The 25,738-nt window shown below is 26.3% G+C and overlaps 1 protein-coding gene across 2 annotated transcripts in view; it reads right to left on the bottom strand.

Moving 5' to 3' along the window:
* Positions 1-25,738, bottom strand: part of LOC111614894 (neurobeachin-like) — a 278,182-nt gene that overhangs the window by 185,323 nt on the left and 67,121 nt on the right. Inside the window, exons 11-16 of one of the 2 annotated variants that reach the window (XM_023356276.1) lie at positions 23,666-23,806; positions 17,591-17,653; positions 14,253-14,332; positions 9,824-9,932; positions 8,092-8,250; positions 4,372-4,540 (exon numbers count right to left, since the gene is read on the bottom strand). In XM_023356276.1, coding sequence (XP_023212044.1) covers positions 4,372-4,540; positions 8,092-8,250; positions 9,824-9,932; positions 14,253-14,332; positions 17,591-17,653; positions 23,666-23,806 — 721 coding nt within the window. Of the gene's footprint in view, positions 1-1,329; positions 1,524-4,371; positions 4,541-8,091; positions 8,251-9,823; positions 9,933-14,252; positions 14,333-17,590; positions 17,654-23,665; positions 23,807-25,738 lie in introns of those variants that run through there. The other variant, XM_023356268.1, reaches the window with a different exon arrangement.

The raw sequence follows: 25,738 nt of genomic DNA, 5'->3' as shown, positions 1-25,738 counted from the left end.
TATTTTATTACTTTAAAATAAAATAATCTTACATACAGCTCTCTCTTGTGCAATAACAGATGTAACAAAATGAAAGATTTATATATTTTCCAGCAAAATGAAATATAATTGTCTACTGTACAGTACTAAGGTTATGGAGTAAGACTGTATAAGAGGTTGTATAAACATATAAATAATATTTCCTTTTAAATGCTTTTATAAACAAATAATCCATAATAGAAGCACTGGTTCTAAAAACACTCTTATTCGTTAAATAGGATAAATATACATATAAATTTACTAAATTGAAGCTAAAAATAGATGAGAATAATGATTTATGATTGTAGCTGACAAAGTACTCCTAGAAGGCATGGTGTTTTGCATGAAAATTCCCACCCCACAAACCCAAGTCGATGCTTATTCATTGAAAGATAGTCATTTAGCTATAATATACCAATCTGAGCTCAACAAGTGTGTGAATGAAGATTTTATCGTCCAATAAACAAAAGTAGGATCTCCCACAGATTTAACATGGGAAGGAGGAGTTTTGTGGGTAAATTTTAAAATATGGGAGGTAACAAAGATCTTATTCATTAAAACAGACTTAGTTTATGTAGATAAAAAGCCAATCTGTGCTTAAATTGCCACCAACTAGTTAATTACGAGAAAAAATTGACGCACGAAATTGATACACATAACTTCCTGTAAATTGATACCCAGTTTCTCCAAACAAAGCAAAGAGCATACAAAAGAATAATAATGTACAAAGCACTATAAACAACAGGAATATTACTTGTTTTGACTATATGCTACTTTAGAAAATGTTATGCATAGTATGGAACACTGCCAGAAAAATTGAATACAATTTGTTTTCTGTACCAGCTCTTTGTATGATGATGCTAAACAATATTAATTAATAAGGTATAGATTACAAAAGGAAACATAAAAGCTTTTTAGAATCATTATTTAACAGTCTTACTTACAAAATGCCATGTTATTGATAGAAAACAAATATCAACTTAAAAAACAGTATACTAAATTTCTTCATATTAATTTTTCTAACAAAAAAATAAACAAATCTTCAATAAAGGAGCTGAATTAAAACAAGTGTGATCAGCTGCAACTGATATTTTTAGTTATTAATGCAAATATACAACACGATATTCCACAGTTACAAGAAATATTTTTTTAAGAAAACTGTGAAAGGTACACAAAAATGCCTAATGTATGTAAATTAGAAAATTATTAATTTTTCAACTCATATAAAATTTTTTCATAATTTTCTGATAAGCACTTCTTAAAGTCTCAGACATATAGCTAATACTTAAAGTTTATAATTAAAATACTTACCTAAACCTTTTGGAGTTATTCCACTTTTGTTCCTTGGATTGACAACCCAATAATAATATTTTAATGTATGCATAGTTTGAAGTACAGTACTAATCCTCCTAACATTACTGTATATTTGGGTATCAGCAAGAAATTCTGTTGCAAGGTATGTGTATAACTTTGTTTGGACCTAAAAAGTTAAAATTTAAATAAAAAAATGAAAGTTATACAATATTAATTAAACATATTTTCAAACATTACAGATTTTTACAGTTTATATAACGAAGACAATTGCATAAATTATTTTTAAGCCCAATGTATTACTTGAAAAATATGGTTAAAATAAAAAAACGTTGCATTTTTAACTAATTAAATATTAACACAAATTAATTTAATTCTTTTTTTGTTTATTTTTAACCATCTCCTGATTCATAAAATTTACTTCAAAAATGTTTAGTTGCCATTATAGTTGCTTGATCTTGAATCAGTAATGTGGTCACCAACAACCAAAATGGCATATACATTTTTATAATGAAATTATGCTTTTACATTGTTAGTTTCCAAATAATTTTAATTACATATGTTAATCATTAAAATAAGAGTATTTTGTATATTTTTCAAACACATTTTATTCCTTGGATAATATCTAACAGCTCTTGAAGTTAAAAGTCAAAATAACTTTTTGTTTGCATATTTCAGAGAAAATTTACTTTCAGAAAAAATTTATCTGCATATTTTATACTATAAAATACAAAGGCACTTTTATTAAAACAGCATTCAACCATATAAAACTAAAATGCAATTGGAACACCTGTTTTACAACAACTCCATAATACAATAAAGTGTATGGAATAGATTAATACTGTATTGTATTTTGGTAATTTGTTCCAAGACTTTGAAAGTCAAAATGTTTATCATGTCAGAAATAAGCTATACTCTTTTCTAAAAAGTGATTTTTACACTGAAAGTATTAATTTTATACATAATACTAAATAAATAAATTAATTAATATTAAAATATGCAAAAACTTAAATTAAAAAACCAATGCCAAAGACATTTTCCTTTGCTTGCTTTTTTTTTTTACTGAATTGTTGTTTTAAATAATAAATGCAAGTTATCCAAAATTTTATCCAAAATGCATCATTGATTGGCTTATCTACCATCCATTTTAATCTACATGATCCTGTTACAGAAATCCTAAATTCATCATAAAATGAATATTTATCAAACAATGTATCTTATTTTATTTGAAGAGTCCATCTTAAAATAATTTAACTATATGCTGAACCAACTATAAATTATGAGTCTACTACAATAAATCCACTTACTGTAAAAACTTTGAGACCAATCTATATTAATAACTGACCAATAACTAAGTAAATANGTTGGAACGAATTATTTGGTTTTACATGTAATCGTATGGGAAAAGATGATCCACCTTACGACATTTCCATGATACGATCTCAGTTTCGGAACGAATTAATTTCGTATCCTGAGGTACCACTGTATATATTAAGACTTAAAATTAATATTAAAGTAAATATTAAATAAATTATCAATTCATTGTAATAAATAATTTAATAAATAACTTGATACAAAAATTTCATGGATAGATTCAAATTAAAGCTGTTCTTGTGCTTTTATTTTTTTACTGCAGATTAGTAGTCAACAAACTTTTACACTATAATAATTAAATTTTGTATGTATATATACATACAAAATTTATTTTTATTTTATTTTATTACTTTAAAATAAAATAATCTTACATACAGCTCTCTCTTGTGCAATAACAGATGTAACAAAATGAAAGATTTATATATTTTCCAGCAAAATGAAATATAATTGTCTACTGTACAGTACTAAGGTTATGGAGTAAGACTGTATAAGAGGTTGTATAAACATATAAATAATATTTCCTTTTAAATGCTTTTATAAACAAATAATCCATAATAGAAGCACTGGTTCTAAAAACACTCTTATTCGTTAAATAGGATAAATATACATATAAATTTACTAAATTGAAGCTAAAAATAGATGAGAATAATGATTTATGATTGTAGCTGACAAAGTACTCCTAGAAGGCATGGTGTTTTGCATGAAAATTCCCACCCCACAAACCCAAGTCGATGCTTATTCATTGAAAGATAGTCATTTAGCTATAATATACCAATCTGAGCTCAACAAGTGTGTGAATGAAGATTTTATCGTCCAATAAACAAAAGTAGGATCTCCCACAGATTTAACATGGGAAGGAGGAGTTTTGTGGGTAAATTTTAAAATATGGGAGGTAACAAAGATCTTATTCATTAAAACAGACTTAGTTTATGTAGATAAAAAGCCAATCTGTGCTTAAATTGCCACCAACTAGTTAATTACGAGAAAAAATTGACGCACGAAATTGATACACATAACTTCCTGTAAATTGATACCCAGTTTCTCCAAACAAAGCAAAGAGCATACAAAAGAATAATAATGTACAAAGCACTATAAACAACAGGAATATTACTTGTTTTGACTATATGCTACTTTAGAAAATGTTATGCATAGTATGGAACACTGCCAGAAAAATTGAATACAATTTGTTTTCTGTACCAGCTCTTTGTATGATGATGCTAAACAATATTAATTAATAAGGTATAGATTACAAAAGGAAACATAAAAACTTTTTAGAATCATTATTTAACAGTCATACTTACAAAATGCCATGTTATTGATAGAAAACAAATATCAACTTAAAAAACAGTATACTAAATTTCTTCATATTAATTTTTCTAACAAAAAAATAAACAAATCTTCAATAAAGGAGCTGAATTAAAACAAGTGTGATCAGCTGCAACTGATATTTTTAGTTATTAATGCAAATATACAACACGATATTCCACAGTTACAAGAAATATTTTTTTAAGAAAACTGTGAAAGGTACACAAAAATGCCTAATGTATGTAAATTAGAAAATTATTAATTTTTCAACTCATATAAAATTTTTTCATAATTTTCTGATAAGCACTTCTTAAAGTCTCAGACATATAGCTAATACTTAAAGTTTATAATTAAAATACTTACCTAAACCTTTTGGAGTTATTCCACTTTTGTTCCTTGGATTGACAACCCAATAATAATATTTTAATGTATGCATAGTTTGAAGTACAGTACTAATCCTCCTAACATTACTGTATATTTGGGTATCAGCAAGAAATTCTGTTGCAAGGTATGTGTATAACTTTGTTTGGACCTAAAAAGTTAAAATTTAAATAAAAAAATGAAAGTTATACAATATTAATTAAACATATTTTCAAACATTACAGATTTTATACAGTTTATATAACAAAGACAATTGCATAAATTATTTTTAAGCACAATGTATTACTTGAAAAATATGGTTAAAATAAAAAAACGTTGCATTTTTAACTAATTAAATATTAACACAAATTAATTTAATTCTTTTTTTGTTTATTTTTAACCATCTCCTGATTCATAAAATTTACTTCAAAAATGTTTAGTTGCCATTATAGTTGCTTGATCTTGAATCAGTAATGTGGTCACCAACAACCAAAATGGCATATACATTTTTATAATGAAATTATGCTTTTACATTGTTAGTTTCCAAATAATTTTAATTACATATGTTAATCATTAAAATAAGAGTATTTTGTATATTTTTCAAACACATTTTATTCCTTGGATAATATCTAACAGCTCTTGAAGTTAAAAGTCAAAATAACTTTTTGTTTGCATATTTCAAAGAAAATTTACTTTCAGAAAAAATTTATCTGCATATTTTATACTATAAAATACAAAGGCACTTTTATTAAAACAGCATTCAACCATATAAAACTAAAATGCAATTGGAACACCTGTTTTACAACAACTCCATAATACAATAAAGTGTATGGAATAGATTAATACTGTATTGTATTTTGGTAATTTGTTCCAAGACTTTGAAAGTCAAAATGTTTATCATGTCAGAAATAAGCTATACTCTTTTCTAAAAAGTGATTTTTACACTGAAAGTATTAATTTTATACATAATACTAAATAAATNTGTATGGAACAGATTAATACTGTATTGTATTTTGGTAATTTGTTCCAAGACTTTGAAAGTCAAAATGTTTATCATGTCAGAAATAAGCTATACTCTTTTCTAAAAAGTGATTTTTACACTGAAAGTATTAATTTTATACATAATACTAAATAAATAAATTAATTAATATTAAAATATGCAAAAACTTAAATTAAAAAACCAATGCCAAAGACATTTTCCTTTGCTTGCTTTTTTTTTTTACTGAATTGTTGTTTTAAATAATAAATGCAAGTTATCCAAAATTTTATCCAAAATGCATCATTGATTGGCTTATCTACCATCCATTTTAATCTACATGATCCTGTTACAGAAATCCTAAATTCATCATAAAATGAATATTTATCAAACAATGTATCTTATTTTATTTGAAGAGTCCATCTTAAAATAATTTAACTATATGCTGAACCAACTATAAATTATGAGTCTACTACAATAAATCCACTTACTGTAAAAACTTTGAGACCAATCTATATTAATAACTGACCAATAACTAAGTAAATAAGACTACAGTTAGTAAAAAGTCTGGTTTTATTGTCATAAAAAACATGTTAAAACAACTATCAAATATACAACATGAAGATTCATTAATTATAATTATTAATTAATAGTAATTCATACAGGGTTGTTTGTCTGCTGCTACAATCTTTAACAAATAATATATAATTGAAACAATAAATGCCAATAATTTAAACTACTATACTCAAGAAATAATGATTAAAACAAGTAAGGTTTAACATTTAAAGCATTGGTTAGGAGTGATAACTAATAATGACTGTGCATTATCAATTATGGATTGAAAATAATGATGCAAAAACAGTTCAAAAATGCCTATTTACCCAAAGATGATAATACATATAACCAAATTGCAATTACTGTAAGCAAAGTTTTCATAGTATATTATAAGTGTGTAGTATAATATATTGTAACTTATCAGAATTAGTAAGTCCCAAAACACACAACATTAAGCAATGAATAACAATTAAATATATAATTAATATTTAAATTTATAAATGAAACAAAAAAAATTATCTAACAGCTATATTAGAATTATTTTCTTAAAATTTGTTTAAAAAATCTTGTATTAGTTTATTAAAACTGAGAACAAAATTTAGTGAACTTAACATTTGTTTTTTTTTTTATATCTTTATTCTGAATTGTTTTACATTCAACAGTAAAATTTCTGTATTTTTACAATAGATAATTAAAAAGATGGCTATTTAAAATAGTCAAAAGCGATTATTTCCTTAAATAATTATTAAATTACATTACTGGAGTAATGAAAAAAAATGTTTCTTTAATTGAACTGATTTAATACAGAAGGAACAAGTAATTGATCAGTCTGTTTACACTTTTATAGTTTACAGCTAAAAGTGGAGTGCTAAAATTTTCTGAAAAACATACACTTAATAATCAATTAATTTCTGTAAACTCTTTGAATCAGGACTTTAATAATTTTCTAGAAGTAAATACAACATATAAATAATTTTTTTGAATATAAATATGCTCAAACATATATATCCTCATATATAACTCTTTAATCCTAAAATCACTATTATACAAAAAGAAAAACAATAAAAATAACCACAAAGATAATTTTTCAGTACTGTCCATGGCAAAAAAGTGATAAGTCTACATTATCACAAAATAGTTATGATAAACTGCCTTAAGATCACACCAAAAAAATCAAAATTATTACTAAAAAAATTAGAACTAAATTGAAATTAACATTTATAAACAAATTAACAAATATAAACATAAAAGAAGAAATATGAAAATAATCTTCATCATTATTTTAACAATTGCAAATATTTTTGCAGAATATGTGCAAAAATTTTATATATAGTTTTTTTAGAAAAATATAGTTTTTTAGAAGTTACATTTTTCTAATGGTCATTTTTCCTTAAGAAACTATAAGATTTACATACAAATTCCTTTTCAATTTTTTATGATTTATTTTTATTGGAATACTGTTATACTTTTGTAGTATTCAATTTCAGAAAATTATATTACTAACGAATCAAAAAAAAAAAAGAAAGAAAGAAAAATTTTATTTGCATATAACTAATTCATATAAATTTTACCTAATATAAAATAAAAACAATAACAAGAACATTCACATTCTATTACTTATTTCTGCCTATTTAAATAAATAAATGTCATTAAAAAATAACACTTATTTGTGAAAAAGTAATAATAATAGCAATAATGTTACATTATAATAATTATCTTTTGGCCACAATATAACATTTCAATAGATGAAGATATATTTTTTCCATAGAGTTGAACTTAAATCTCAATTTCACAAGAATTTAAAAAACAATCAAACTTATCAGGCTTTAATTCAAAAAGCAAAAGTTCTACACATTTAAGATTTTCAGAAACTTTCAATTCCATCTTTATAATTATAAAATATAACCTTGATTATGAAAAATTTGATTTCATATCATTTTTTTAAGACCAAAGTTAGATGAAGTCTGAAAATTAAGTATCTATCTATTTTGCTAAGTTTGGGTTATCTATCTATTCAAACAAAACATGATTCTTTTGGCATTCATTCCAGTAATGTTTCAGCATAACATAATTAAATACTATTTTGTTACTAAAAATTTTTTGTATATTTTAATCAATGTAATATGTTTTCTCATACAATTAAGAATCTTAATTATAAATATAAAAAATAATATAAATAATTAAAATCATACTATAGTTGGTGTATATATCCATAATGCCGGATTAAATAATATATGGTCTAATAGTTGTTTCAAAAGTACTTCACTGTTATTGTTGTTGACTGTTACAAGATGTTTGGTTAGAGATAAAAAGGAATTGAGGACATCTTCAGTGATATGATCACGTAAGGCCTGAAACATAAATTTAAAAAATAATTAATTTTGGATTCTTTCTTGACAATTATATAATAATAATAATACTAATTAACTAAATTATGTATTTAATATGAAAATATATCATCATTTGCATTACACTTTATATTATAGTATATCTTTCATTATGTCTTTGTTGTTGTTATTTTAATTCATTTCAAAAATTATACAAAATCAAATAAAATATAGATGAACATTTTTCATTTTTTAAAATATATAATTGTATATTTACATATTTAACAGCTTAAATTGTATTCAATTTTATTTATAATATTAAACTAATAATAATTCTATTCAGAAATCAAATATCATATATTGATATATTTTGATATTTTAGCTAATAATATGATTTGACTATTGCACAAGAAAAGATACAATAATTAAAAACCAAAATACAGACACTACACATACAAATACAATTCAGTCTTGGTATTTTTCAATTAACAGATTTTCAAAATTTAAATTCTTTCACTAACCCAAGAAAATGATTTGATTTTCATTATAAACAAGCAGACATTGCTTAAGTTTATACATTGGTACCACACCCAGTTCATTTTCATTAACTTTAGTTTTAGTAATATTGATTTTAATTTTATTTTCAATTATTTGTTTTATATTAAATTCAATATTCTCTGTCTTATTAATTCTACATTTTGAAATTACTCTTACCTTTCCACAGTAACAATTCAAAAGTTATCACTTTAATTTAGTTATGTTCTCTACCTTAGGTTCCTGACAATGAATGCTCAGAAACATTTAAACCTTCAGATTTCTGTTTTTCATTCCATTCAAAGTATTATAAATTTAGTAATTAGCATTAAAACAATTGTTTACAAATTATTAATTAAACAAACTAAATGATTTTCCAAAACAATAACTTGAATAAAAATATCAAATAGTTGATGTATTCAGTTAGAATTTTAGATTTTAACTGAATATATCAACTACTTTTCTTGGATTGTTTTACGTGTTTTCTTACTTAAAAGTACCATTCCAATTTTTAATTTCACATAACAACTTTTACTTTTTATTTTTATTTTGTTATTTAGAAAAGAAGAAAGCTATAAAAAAAAACTCTTCTACAAAAAAAAATAATTTTAGTTTATTTTAATGCTAATTTAAATAAACCTCACTATTAAGATTAAATTAATTTTAAAACGTTAGGTTTCTGAAGACAAAGTCTGCCCAAAACGGGGACCACCATTTATTTATCTCATGTTCCAGACTACAGACTTTCTGGCAACTGACCTTTCTTTTTAGGCTACTGGTAGCCAGAAGTGTGTGTAGTCTGAAACATGAGGTGGTCCCATTTTGGGCAGACTTTGTCTTCGGAAACCTAATAATATAATTGCCATTTGGACAAAAATTTACAAATAATTTTAAAACATTACTGTTAAAAATTTAGTTTAGTTTTTGTAAACATAATCAAACATTTTATATGGAAAATAATTTAACTAACTTGGAAAAACTTTACTTTTTATTAAGTATACAATTAATACTTAAGCAATTATATCTCCACATAGTTTTTATAAAATATTTTAATAAAATTTACCATTTGTAAAAGGTAACTAATGACAAGAAAGCCCTTATTTTGAATCATATGTTGTTGGACGGTCGGTGAACTTTCAACTAAATCAGAGATGAATGCAATAAGAGTAGAACTGAAAGTTAAAAATTAAAAACTAACTTAGTCTTCTATGTATAAATGCACATATAAAAATATATATATTTAAATAAATATCAAAAACATAAATCTGAAATGTAAAAAAAAACCAAATACAGTGGTACCTCAGGTTACGAACGCCCCAGCATACGAAATTTTCAGGATACGACATGAAATTCGAACATATTTTTGCTCCACGATACGAACAAAAACTCACCATACGACGTTACATTAGTTCGCATTTTTCATTTGTTTTTCTTACTACAGTTATTTTTTTAAATGTATTACTTGGCTTTAATTTGAGTATGTTTTTCGCGTTGGAACGAATTATTTGGTTTTACATGTAATCGTATGGGAAAAGATGATCCACCTTACGACATTTCCATGATACGATCTCAGTTTCGGAACGAATTAATTTCGTATCCTGAGGTACCACTGTATATATTAAGACTTAAAATTAATATTAAAGTAAATATTAAATAAATTATCAATTCATTGTAATAAATAATTTAATAAATAACTTGATACAAAAATTTCATGGATAGATTCAAATTAAAGCTGTTCTTGTGCTTTTCTTTTTTTACTGCAGATTAGTAGTCAACAAACTTTTACACTATCAACTCTTTCAATGACTCCATTACCTTTTATTGACTCGAACAGGCTCGCATGGACGCTTGGTGTATCCCTCTTTGACCATATCACCAATGACATGATACGCCAACAATTTGGCATCACGCCCATTGAGGCAAAAATGAAAGAGAGACACCTGAACTGGTTTGGCCACATCCGACAATCAACCCCAGATACAGTTGCTAATATTGCCTACCAGCTAGAGGTGAATGGCCACCGGCCATACGGAAGACCGAAGCAATGATGGCAAGATGCTATCAATGCAAGACCTAAGGGCTCTGTACCTGAACCCAGACGATGTACTCAATCAAAGTGGCATTCGTAGATCCGAATAGTGGACCCTACATCTGTGGGTCAATGCTAAGAAGAAGAACCCCCCTCTTCTTTTTTGCTAATACAATTAGAAATAATAATAAATAAATAAAGTAATCTGGTGAGCCAATGTTAATCCACACTCCATTTTCATAGAAAAAAATCTATTTAGTATGTAAATTTACATCTTGAACTCTCCTGTATATAATCCATCAGACTAATAATTTTTAATAAACCACATTTAATTGACCTCACAAGTAATTTTAAACCTGTTAAAATGCCTTAACAACCCTTGGGAATCAATATCAGCCATTTTGAGGACTCCTGCTATATATACAGGCATACCTCGACTTACGTCGTTTCGAGTTATGTCGTTCCCGATTATACGTCGCTTGTTAAAAAAGTATATGGAAAAATAAAAATCAAGTTTAAGTCATTTTATTCGACTTTACGTCTGTCCGCCACAAATATTGAAGTCGTAATATCACTAGATAAACGTTTAAAGCACATAAAATCATATTAAAATATATACAAGTATGTACTGTATTTACAGTACACGCATTCGTAAATTTAGATTATTTTTTTTGTACTATATTAAAAACTAAAATTTATTTGTTTGTAAGCTTAAAATAGATTTTTATTAACCATATATTATTTAAAATGCTTTCCTAGTGATAAGTAGATTCGGAGACAGGTAAATTCGACTTACGTCGTTTTTCGACTTACGTCGTTTTCCTGGAACCAATTACCGACGTAAGGCGAGGTATACCTGTATAGTGCTTAGTTTATTAATTATTTGATATGAGCATTAATTGAAACTACCACAATAATAAACTTATCAAAATAAATCAATTATATTACACTTAGGTTTAGATAACAGTTGCTGTATTAAATGTTTATTTATATTTATTGAAAAATATTTTTATATTACAGATATTATATTTTTTCAGATACACAATTTTTCAATAGCATAATTTAAACTCTTCTGTAACTGTACTTAAATATAACTCATACCTCAAAACAAAAACCTTTAAAATGCAGCCTTTTTATTCATTTTTCCAAATGTTTTCAGCCATTTTGAATGGTCTTCCTCAGGAACAGAGAAATCAAATAATTCTGCTTTTACTTTCTGTAACAAACTTTCTTTTGAAACATTTAAACATTTGAATTTTCTTATCTAGTGTGCATGTTTGTACAAAACGAAAAACAATTTATCTGCTGTTTGTCCCCTTTTTTATTTTGTACTAAAATTATCATATTATGCCCACTCTCCACACTGCTGAGACTTTACTCGACTCTGTAGTTTATCTCTAATCCTTCCTGATGTCTTATGTATTTGCCATGCTTCAGCATATTTTAGATGTCTCTTGTCCTGAATCTTTTGTATTATTTTAGCTCTTTCCCAGTCCACTATGACCTCTGTTGGGCCTGCTATAACATATGTTGCTAGTGTTACTGTTACTGGCTGCTCATTCTGTATGTTCCTTTAATGCTCTTTTATCCTTTCTTTCAATGACCTCCCTGTGGCTCCAATGTATATAGTACAGCTCTTTCGTTGCCTTTCATCTTGTACTAGTATTCTATAAACTCCTGGTATCAGCTTCTGTACCAAGAGTTTATAGAATTATACCTTGCTTGTCTGTACACAGCATTTGGTATATTGTTGGATTCCTTTTAAAAATAATCTTCTTGTTTGTTATTGCTCCTATTTCTTTGTAAATTTTGCTTAGGGGTGCCATGTATTCCAACATAGTGTATTATTCTTTCCCGCTCATTACCTTCATTATCATGTATTCTTGTTTTGTTAATAATGGCCTTTATCATATTCTGGATGACACCACAGTGCTAATTAGTTCTTTGATGTGATCTAATTCTCTAATTCTGTCTTGAGGTTTGTTTCAGTGTGTGTATGCTCTCTTTATAAGAGCCCAGAACGCTGCTTTTTTATTGCGTGCAGGGTCATGGAAGATTTATGGTATAAATAGCGGGTTATAAGTCGGGTTTCTGTAAACTTTTGTAGTGATTTCTCCTCCATTCTCTACTTCTATTGCTATGTCTGAAAATGTACAGTTTTATCAATCTCTTGCTCTAGTTCAAGCTCTAGGCCAAATTGGTTGGAATTGACATCTCTGATGAATTGTTGAATGTTTGACATCGATAATCAAGACGTTGTCAACATATCATGCATATACTAGCATGTGTACTGCATATTTCAGTAAAATGACTTTCTCTAAAGTCCTTAGGACCATCTTGCATAATGTACCTGAAACAGGACTTTTTATTGCCACTCCTCTGTGTTGTGTGTAAGTTATTTCATTAAAGTTAAAGATCGATGAATATGTAGCCAGATGCGTCTATTCCAGTACCTGTTTTTTTCATGTTTTCTGAATTTCCAATCTTGCTCATTAGGAAGTCTCTTAGATGGCAAAAACATGGCTTAAATGTTTTTGCCATCTAGGTTTAAATGTTTAAAACATGTTTAAATGTTCCAAAAGAAAGTTTGTTATAGAAAGTAAAAGCAGAATCATTTGATTTTTCTGTTCCTGACGAAGACCATTCAAAATGGCCAAAAACATTTGGAAAAACAAATAAAACGGCTGCATTTTAAAGGATTTTGTTTTGAGGTATGAGGCATAATTTAAAGACTTCTTTGAAGTCTTGACATTATGCTATTGAAAAATTTATTACTTACTTCATTACTTATTCCTTTTAGTGTTTTGAAATAATAATTTATTAAAGAATTATCATAATTTCATGCAGATAACCTATACCTAAAAGTCAATTTGAAAACACGCCTAGGTTATATGATGGTGCAGATTATCTGCCAATTGTAACTCAATTATAAACTCATCAAACCAAGTTTAGACAAAAGAAGCTTTGTCTAAACTTGGAAAAAGAGCAGTTTATAATAAAAACATCCTTAAAATAAAATAGATATTAAAATACAAAGTTAAGTGACAAAATTATGTAAATAACAATCTTTATTAAACTGCATTACCAAAATTAGCAATAAAAAAATCCTAACTATAGTAACTGATTTTATAATCTAGTCTCTGAAATGTGTAGCAGTTCACCTCAACATATAACTGCATTTCCTTCAAACAGCTAACCTGAAGTTATATGCACAAAAATACAGAAATACAATAATCAAAAGTACATTTAGAAATTTTCTTTTTTTGAAATATATTAATGAAAATGAAACAACTGTTTCAGTAATTCATCTAATATTTACTCACAAGAATTTAATATTCATATGTTAAGAATTTTAAATTTAATTTCATGTTAAATTTATTATTGAAATATAAAACTTATTCAAACAATAATTCTATTATTCCTATAAAAAAATTTTTTAAATATTAAGTACTAAATTTATTACCATATTGCTGGTTTCTTATCTTGTTTTAGTAACAGTATTCCTGTTGGAATGTCTAATTGTCCCAACAAAGGAAATAAAACCTATAAACATAAACAGATAAAAGAAAATAAGTAATTCTCATATATTACACATTTTATCATTTAATTATACTGAGTAAAAAAATGCTAATTTATAACTATAAAATAATCAATATTAGATTAATAATAATTGCTTTATTTAAAAAAATATATATATATATCAAAGACAAGTCTGTCCAATAAGGAGCACCATTTATTTTGTGTTTAAGACATACACAGTAATGGCGACAGGCCTTCCTTTTTAGGCTACATGCCGCCAAAAGGTAAAAAAAGTCCTTTAAAAAACACAAACATCCAATTAAAAGTAAAGGAATCGGTGACACAGACGTCTTACTTCTTATCCATCTGGCCAATGGGTGGTTCTGCTTTATATCTACTAAAAAAGCGCTGGAATATGTAGATTTTGAAGCTGCCCCCTGGCGACGGTACATTTAAAATTTCTTTTTGTTGAATTTTTCCATCCGATGGCTGGATTATTATTAAAATATATCAAAGACAAGTCTGTCTAATAAGGAGCACCATTTATTTTGTATTTAAGACATACACAGTAATAAACGCAAAATAAATGGTGCTCCTTATTGGACAGACTTGTCTTTGATATATTTTAATAATAATCCAGCCATCGGACGGAAAAATTCAACAAAATGCTTTATTTTTGTTAATAATAATAAAGAAAAGTACTATTAACAATTATACTTACAATTATAATTGCTAATAATACGTCTCTTTGGCATGAATTATGGAAATAAAGACAAACTTAAAGAAAATAAATAACTTTTTAAAATTAATTTTATTAATTTAGAAAAACAATTATAGTACAAAATGCATGTAGTGCAAAATTTTTCACTTTATATATTCATAACAGTTAGTTATAATTTGATAAAATATAATTGAGTTTTTTTATTATCTTTAAAAAACTAACTGAAGTTACCAAAAGCATTTAATTATAAAAATTTTAAACCTTACAAGAGGAAGGTTTGAGGAGTGGGAAACAGATCTAAATGAAACTTATTTCTACAATTAGTCCTTCACTGGTACTAAAACATAAGAAAGGGCTAGTGTGCAATATGTAGCTAATTCCCTTTCCTATGTTGTGGAGAAAGCTCTGCATAATCACTTGCATTATAGTTCTCATCTGTTATTGGATCATCTTTGCACTATCAACAAATAACTTATAACGTATATAATTAAAGTATTAATGGAAGGAATAGTAAGGAAAACAATGTTAGTCAACATACGATTCATTCCTGTTATCATATAAAATAAGATCTTCATCTGCTACTACATAACTTTCATTATTAATTAATATCATTAATGATGCTAAAGAACTTAACTGCCATAATCACAGACATGGAATAAATTTGTTCCGGACGATGGTTAGTTAATAAATTGTGCCTTTTCGTATATCAAATTTACATATAAAAGAGCTTTGATGAATGCAACTTTAAAAGTTTCATTCAAAAATGATATTTCTCCCATAGCTTCAATGTTAACTTTTTTACTTATTAACAATCTCGATTCCTCAGCCACTGTTTTCATTAGGAAATAATTTTTAAATATCAGACTTCTGTAATAATTTGTAGCAACAGTTGCATCACATTTGTTTACAATAATTCAAGTAGTAAGTAATGAGTATTATTTACTATTTGAAAGTATCAATATTATATTATTATCATCAAATTATCAATATTGAAATATTATTATTATTAATTATAACAATAAAAATAATTTGCTGTTCATTAATAAAATGTGTAAAAAAAAGTTGTGGAAATTGAAAGCAGGCCAGCAGCTTAGTTGTTATGCACAGTGAAGAAGTTGAGATCCTCAACTTCTTCACTGTGCATAACAAATAGTTATTTAACAAACATACTGCAAAATGTTTTGAGGCTAATGGACATATTTTGAACATTTATTGGACTAAATAATTATTGGTTATGGATTTTTCTAATTAAATCCATAAACCTGCTATGCATGGAAGCATCCTCTAACACATTTACTTTTCTCTGTATATATGTTACATTCAATGATGTGAATGGCCAAAGAAATGGGGCAATAATGTCTTTGACCAAATGTTCATCCCATTGTACAAACACATTAAACATTCTTGTCTTTCACTGGACATTATGTTCTTTTCAGGAGAGTATTATTTACAATGACCAGGAAACAATATGAATGGAAGTCAATCATTAGTCAATGTTGAATCAATATGGCAAATTGTTGTTTGTGATTTTTTTCTTCTTGTAGACTATACACCTATGATTAAGGACATTTATTTCATTATACAACACAGGCATATACAATATATTTATTTTTTGGAAACTTCTGGGTTCCATTAATTATAAAAACGAATAAATGCAAGTTTAAATAAGAATAAACTCTAGTACAGGATCTATATTACTTTTCTACCTCTTAGATAAGATGGTACAGTCCTACAGGATAAATAAATAAAATCTAGTGTGTATTAACTTAGTCATACTTATTTAAACCACTTAGGCTTTAATTACACTTTGAGTTGCAGTGCCTATCTGCTGCTTAGCAGGAACATTTTTTTTTGTCCTGCAATTCAATTTTTTTGGCATATTCCTGGAAACTCAAATTAAACCTATTGACTTCCTCCTTCTCAATCACTAATATGTAAAACTCATTAAAAAACTTTCCTTCTATTTTTCACTACTATATTCTAAACTCTAAAGGACAGAACAGAAACAAAAACAACAAAAACAAAAATAAGTGGAGTGCAGTGGCTGACAAATAGTTCACATTACCCAAGCAGCATTGAGGCACTGATGTTTTAACAGGTTGCTAGTATTGTCTGCTAGAGTGGTGACTGGTGTTCCTGTCCTGTTTATTCATATCATTGCCCAATACAATGTGCAAATGTTGTAAATAACTAGCTGGATATTCATTTGATATTGTATACTCACATCATTTACTGCATTTATTTATTTATTCATTCAAAATTTTTAAGTAATAATATTCTTATTTTTTATAATTTTTAACTTTGCTTCAAATCCAGAGGAAAATAAATTATATTTATTATATTTTATATCTTTTTATTGCTTGTAAAGCAATTATGCATATAAAAAAATACTAAACATAAGTAATAGAAAGACATAATAAATTAACTAAATTTATAAAATTTATTTTGAAATTTATAAAAATTTATTAAATTTATTGAATTAAATATAGTAGCAAAAATTAACACTTTTTAATCAAAGCATAAGAAATGAAAAAAATTTTAATAATCAAATTACTTTTTACCTGAATTCCACCAATGGAATTTAGTGTACTGTGGATGGAGTATGTAGTAACAGCTTTGACATCCTAAAAACATTAACAAAAATATATTTATAAATTAAAATATAAAAAGTAATGATAATCATAATAAATATTCTCTTTTTTTTATATATTGCAAAAAATAAATGTCAACAAATATAAGAAATTGTTGTGTTTAATTAAGTTTACTTTCAAAATATTCAATAGTAGCTTAGTATAAAGTATCAATTCTTTACATAGTGAAATAAATAAATAGTGAATGAATCAAAAGACGAGATAAGATTAACGAGAATATTTATTAGCTTACATACATCCGACTTGGGTTTTACACAAATTGCAAAATTATACCCCGACTTACGCGAATTCGACTTACGCGGTTATCGCTCGGCCCCACATATCGCGTAAGTTCGGGGTATCACTGTATTGGCACTACCATTAGTGAGATCTGGCAACCACTACTACAGCTCTGAAAAGAGTCCATTTAAATTACCTTTTCTTTCTCCTCCTGACATCCCTATTTTTTATATTACATTGTATAGTGCATCTAACAGTTTAGATGAAGGTCATGCAGTGATTGTTACACCTCCCTTTTTTAATATTTTAATAATTTTTATTTATTTTTAGAACATACAAATATTCTTTTTACCAACTTTTTATTTTTCTTATTTTAGTAGAATTTTTATTATACTCTTATAATTTACAGTATTTTTTTTATCAATGTTTATTTATTCTATTTAAAAACCTTTTACGTTTTACTTAATTTACATTTTACTTTGTTTTTTTAGTATATAAAAATCCAGCTTTCAAAAGTATAACTATAACTAGGCTTACCAGATGTCCCACTTTGACCGGGACTGTCCCATTTTGATGATGTGGTCCCTGCATCCCAGCCAGTTTGTTATTTTGTCCCGGTTATTTGGTAAAATTTTTAAAATGGTGAATATACAAGAAGTAAAAATAGTGTAGCCTTGGGTAAAATGGCAATTTGGCAAAAAAAAATATCCCGTCTGTTACATCCCTGTTGCCAATCTAAATATTTTATATCTAGATCTAAGGCCAAGATTCCACTAGTGTAAAAACGGGTGAAAACCCCTCGCTGTAAAAGCTTTTAATCATGCAACCATGATATTTTATGCTGGAGCAGGTCATAAAACCAGCATAAAAGCGAGTTGAGCAGTGTTCAACTTTCGACACAAATACAGCCATAAAACGGTACCATCCACCAATCAGAAGTCAGTGAAATCTAGGTCAATGTGACACAGTGCTAAAATGACAGAAAACAAGCTTTTGTGTACGTTCTCTTGTGGCTACTCTAGAATAGATCTGGAAAGATTTATCGAAAACATCCGAAAGTATTCATGTATCTATGATAAGAAGTATCCCAATTATAATAATGGATGCCTAAAACACACAATATGGATGACCAAAGAAAAATCCTTCAATTTAGAGAAATATATAATGAAAAAAGCTAAGCTTATAAGTGCTGTATGTTATCTTAATTAATAATACGATAATAAAAGTTAATATATGAAAGTAAAGATATTATTTTTACTACATTTGTAATTATAGTACAGAAAAAACTCGTAAAATATAATCATTGTCTTTATAACTTTGATAGTACCGTCACCATAAAAACTTTGCCAGCCGGACTTCCACCGCAATCTAGACACAAACGCAAATAGGTCACGTGACTAAAAGTTTTTATGGTAAAGGTTTTTACGCCTGCTTTTACGCTAGTGGAGTCTCAGCCTAAGTACTTTTAATGTCGTCTAGATGTTTTTCCTCAAAATTTATTGCATGTGGCCTAATGAATTCAGATGTTTTATTTTTTCACCCAGACATTTTTTCACAGAATTTATAATAGCATGTAGTCTATGAGATCCAGATATTATTATTTCATTTTTTAGATATTTTGTTTCAATTAGAGTTGGCAACATTGAAAATTACACTGGTACGTCATTGTTGCACATGTCTATCTTAATCTAGTTCAAATTGCTAGATGGCATTTGCAATTATTTTGTACTGTGCATTAAATCTCCAAAATGCCAGAAAAATACTATGTTTACTGATGAATTAAAAAAAAAATAAAAAATTATCCGTTTTTGAAAAAGTTTGTGATCATACTGACAAAGTGAAATGTAACTGTGCTTTTCAGAATTTTCAGAAACTCATTGTGGGTGTTCGGATATTAAAAACTCACTTGTAATATGCAAAACATAAGACAAGCCTAGCAGCAGCAGAAGGATCTTCCTGAAATATATTTCATAATTTAAAGGTACCAATTTATTTTCTGTTGTATTTTCTCAAAATTGTCCTGGTTTGAGGAAAAAATATTATGGTAAGCCTAACTATAACACACATACAAAGCCATCATTCAGGTAATATTGTGTTCATTATAATGTCATGTATATTTATAATTGTAACCTAAAATTTGTAATGTTTTTAACCAGATTGATGTTGGATAAAGAAAGGACTGATGAGAAACATATAGTCCAAAACCTTAAAAAAATCAATAAAACCTGTTTAATCTATCTTAGTTGTGTTATATACTGTATATATTATCTTAGACAATACTCATTGTTTATGTTAAAATTTAAAATCACGCTGCTGTCAACAGCTGCACACCTTAAAGGTATGAAGGAGTACATGTCAGGCGTTGCAATTTGGCATAGAGTATTTGGTGCCCAAATCATGCATACATAATATAAACAAGACTTGTAGGCAGTCAGGGGACCGAGAACTGAGTCAAAAGAAAATGCAAAATGCTGAGACTGTTTCTACAAACAGCCATAAGTGTGAGATTTGCGCATTTGTCGCTCGCACTCTCTGAGACACAGTCTCATCCCAAAAATGTCATTTTACTTGTTTATATTCAAATTACAATTTGAAGTTGATTAGTATAGTAGTGTGATATCATCACCCTACTAATACTACTACTAAGATTAGCACATTCTATTTCTAAACTGAAATTTTTGTAAACTTTATAATTATTACACAACTTATTCTGTTCAATTTGCCTAGTAAACAAAAAATTTCTTTTTAGTAACACTTTTTAGTAAATGAAATATAATTTAGAATTATAATTTTACAGAAAATGATATGAAAGATAAAAAAAACTTATAAATTACAGTATTATATAATAAATGAAATGATTCATTAAACATTTTATTTTAACTCTGAAGATAGACAAAGTACATCCAAAAGTGCTTACATTGAAAAAAATTAAATTTCATAAAACTCCAGAAAAAGAAGATTACTTATTCTAAATTAATGTTTAAATTATAAATAAAAAGATGCTTTAATGTATAATATAATATTTCAAATTTATAAAAATATATTAATATATGAAAATATTTTAAGTGTATTATACTCATCCATCATTCATATAAATTATAATAAATTTAATAATAAAGTGTATACATTAAAAGTTTTATTTTATTTTTAATATAAATTGAGTATTAACATGTAATATACCTGTGCATTTAGTGAAAGCCCATTATAAAGCAGCTCTTGGAAGATAAAATAGACACTTGTCTTATAAGCTAATCGCGCCATTATGGAAGAAACAAATCCTCAGTAAACGAATCCTCTATAAAAATAAAAGAAAAGTTTTCATCTAAAGGAGTTTTTTTAGACTTAAGTGTAGTAACAATGTAAAATTTTAAATGTTATATGATAAATTCACTTTTCTTTATAGATAAAAATTTATATGAAGATAGGACTTTTTAAAAATTTGTAAATTGGTTGTTACAACAACTTCAAAATTTAAATGAAATTCAAACATTATTTTATTCTATTTACCAATAAACAATATCTGCATATTGACAGTAATTTTAATAATTTTTATTTTACAGCAAAATCCATTTGTCCATAAAATAATTCTATATTAAGCAATATTAATAGTCAAATACAATAGAAAATCAGAATTTCTACTTGAGTATGTATTTTAGTTGTTTCTTCATGCATTAATCTTTTAGAAAATCTTTTATATTTTTCTTATATAAATCAAATTACAATTATTAATGTGTTGGTAAATATCATTTATTATTATGAAATTTAAATTACTAGTAAATTGTCTCTTTGAAAAAATTCAAATGTAAAAACAATTTATTGCCACATTTTTAATTTGATTTGCTTTAAACTTGACAATGTAAATAACAAATATTAATTATAATTTTTTGCTTTTTAAATTATTATATATACCAGAAATATAAATAAAATTTTAATATAAAGAACTGCATTATACTGGACAANTACTGTAATTTCAAAATACATAAGATTATTTTTAAAAAATACATGAAACCATGTGATATTCAGAAACTCTCTTGTTGTAATTATATATGATGATTAAAAAATAAAATAAAATAAAAAATTAATCACAAAAAGCATCAGACATAAGGAAACTATAAACTATAATTTCAATTGTTTGTGAATCACTAGATGTTTCTTGTTAATAAATAAAGAAACACCTAAAGTAAAAATTATAGTATATAATTCATACGTCTATCTAATGAAAGAAACTAACACTTATAAAGAGATTCTTAAGTCTTTATAAAAAGACTTTGTTTTGTTCGTGATTCTTTAATCCCATCCTGTCTTCTAATGAAAATTTTATTAAAAGAAATGATGAATGTAGTTTATAAACAACAGTTTATACTTTGTTTACTAAATGTTTCTTGATTATGTTCAATGATGAAATCATTGTACTTCTAATAATAGTAGAGTTAAAAGTTATTAAATTCTTAAATCAACATTAGATAAATCTTAAATGAGAAATTTAAGATTTAACTTACTTCTAATCTTATTTTTTAAAATTGTTTTATAAATTTAAAAAATTTTATATCAAATTATGATGTATTTTAAATAAATTCAATTATCCATCAACATATTTTTGTACAACTCATTTAAATCACAATGGTACAAACTGTTTTATTCAGTAATTTGAATCACCATTGAAAGAGACAAACCTCCTCCCAAATTTAAATTAACATGGAAAGTAATTCCTGGATAAAAGTTATGAATAAAAACAGAGAACAAAAAGAAAGAGTGTTTGTTTGTGTTCAAGTTCCAAGAGTTAAAAAAACTCATGTAGGACCTTTTGTCATAGAACTTCATCACTGCCAACTGCTGATCCAACTCCATAGTTGACAACCACAACACCATCACCACTAGATTACCATTAGAAGACTCAGACAATCTATCTCCAAACCTCTGATCTTTGTCTCAGCATTCTCTCTATATTCAGGTATTACATAAACTCAATAACTCTCTGGATTGAGTAATTATTATATTCTTCATACTAGGTAAAAATACATATATTCAGTCATTAATTGCTTGTTCAGAATTGTGTTGGGACTTAAATAACATTCATCTTTCACAAAGGCATGTCAGTTTGAGTCTAGCTCCACACAGGCCAACTGCTTGAACCTGATTGGGTTTTGTAAACTTCAAAATGCAAATCTCACAATGTATGATTTTAAAATTTGTAATATATCCTATCACTTTTAAAAACATTATAGTTTTCTTTTTTAATTTTGGTAGGAAAAAAAACATACATTATCCACAAAATTCATTACCTGAAAGTATTACTTTGTTTTATGCCAGATAGTGTTAATACTATCTGACAAAAAAACTTCAATAGCTTTCTTATTCTCATAAATTATACTTATGAAAAATTGTCTAAAAAGGCTATGCTTTATTGCAATGTTAACTGAAGTTTCTCCTTGCATATTTACATACATACAAAACTTAAAACTTCATTTTTACAGAGAGTCAATTTTTACATATTCAAAGTGTTTTTTGTTACCAAATAAAATTTTCTGCAGTACTTCAAATGTATTGATGTTCAAGCTAAAGTTCATCAACTAACAACAAGTGCATAATTATATCTTTGCTAAATAAAAACTAATTTTAAAAATGCAATTGAATCTAAGTTGAGAGAAAATGTATATATTATCTATATATAAATGTAAATAGCATACTTAACACATGTTCTTACAAAATTTAATATCATTAAATTTTTATTAAAAAAGCTTTTTATATTAAAAGTTTAATGCTTACCTGTAACATCAAAGCATGAGGAGTATGGACAAAATATGAAATATTTCCTTTTGGAGCTGCTTGAAGACATAACTGACTATCTGTTGCTACAGGATTATACATAAACACTATGGCACTTGATAATTTACCATCATATAATACCTACATTTATAAAAAAATTTTTGTTAATAAAAATAAAAATACAGTATTTTTAATAATTTATATTTGAAAACACACCTAACCCTCAATTTACATGGTAGATTCATTCCATATAAATCAAAACTTTGTAAATTGAGACTAACATTTATGTAGAAAATAGAAACAGATTTTATTTTATATTAATCAATATATTAATAAAGTGCATAATTTAATTTTTTACTTATTTAATACTATTTTTATATAAATGAAAATTTTTCTGTATACTTTTTATTAGTTGATAAAAAACAAATAATTTTCCTCATTTTGAAGAAAATAATAAATATTAACATGGCCGACGGTATTACATTTAATAAAATATAAAAATATAAAATGGCCATGTTAATATTTATTATTTTCTTCAAAATGAATTTTTGTGAAAGTGGCAATAGCACCAGAGGACGTTTTTAACCATATTTGCATTTTATTGCGGAGGCAGCAGCCTCTAAAGAAAGGTCGCCTCCGTGATTGTAATTTTTGTGGACTGTCAACTGGAGCGAACGACGGATGAACAAACGGAAACAAAGTATTGTTAAACGTTGTAATTTTATATTTTTATATTTTATTAAATGTAATACCGTCGGCCATGTTAATATTTATTATTTTCTTCAAAATGAATTTTTGTGAAAGTGGCAATAGCACCAGAGGACGTTTTTAACCATATTTGCATTTTATTGCGGAGGCAGCAGCCTCTAAAGAAAGGTCGCCTCCGTGATTGTAATTTTTGTGGACTGTCAACTGGAGCGAACGACGGATGAACAAACGGAAACAAAGTATTGTTAAACGTTGTAATTTTATATTTTTAAATTTTCCTCATGTTTTTTAGTTGAAAGTCTCATCATTTCTGTTACTAACTTCTATCTTAGTTTTTTTTTTAATTCATTTACTGAAGATATTGATAACGGGTTTTAGTGAGATCACATCATCAAAGCTTGTTTTTTTATTTATATTTCATTTTTTAAAAACTTTCTGATAAGAAAGTATGTTTAAAATATACAGTGTATAGTTGAGACATAGAAAATTTATCATTTTGTACTACGTTAAAAAAAAGTTAAAAATAGTGACAACACAATTATAATATCATAACAAATAAAATAATGAATATATTTTAATATGTCATATTAAACTAAAACTATATTGTGAAAATGAAAACACTGTTGCACTTTTATGATCACATGTTAAACCAAAATCATGCAATTCAAATAATGTACTGAGTAAATCAAAGATTTAAGTTTAAGTCAAAATTTTAAAAACTACAGTAATTGTATAATTAAAGTGCAAAATCATGAACTGTTCAGTTTTTCATTAACAATTTTATAAACTTCTTTCATTATACAAAAATATATACCAAATATGGTTTCTTTATTCTAAGGAATGGTAATAAATATTTTATTAGCAAATTATACATTAAACATTTTGCAGATCAATTGTATTTTGAATTAAGAATACTACACTGGATGCAGTTTCTGGAATAGCTTCTCTTATAGAATTCAATAATTTCATTACCAAAGGATGATAGCTCCTTTATATAAATCAAATCATCATAAAATTCATTAATCACATTTTATATTTTTAACTTCTGATTTATTTGTTTTACATTTGTGCTCTCAAAGATCACATAACTAGCATTTTTTTCCTCCATTCACAATGCAAATTCCCTTCTAGTAATAATTTTGGTACTATTTTTCTATGTGGAAATTGTTTTACATGCTCTAGAAATATTTTTATTAATACTATGTTTAGTAAAGCTGCTAATGTCTTTATATGACATTGAACAAGGATATTTAAATTAATATATTTTGATAAAGATATTCTAATTATGATTCTGATTTTGATAAAGTTAAAAGTCATACCATTAAAGGCTGTACTTTTTTTTTTATCACTCTATAAAGCATCTAC

This window comes from Centruroides sculpturatus, unplaced genomic scaffold (genome assembly GCF_000671375.1).
Source record: "Centruroides sculpturatus isolate CEXI.00-Female unplaced genomic scaffold, Cexi_2.0 scaffold81, whole genome shotgun sequence".
NCBI lineage: Eukaryota > Metazoa > Arthropoda > Arachnida > Scorpiones > Buthidae > Centruroides > Centruroides sculpturatus.
Note: the sequence above shows the minus strand (reverse complement) of the source record. Positions and strands in the feature narration are given on the sequence as shown.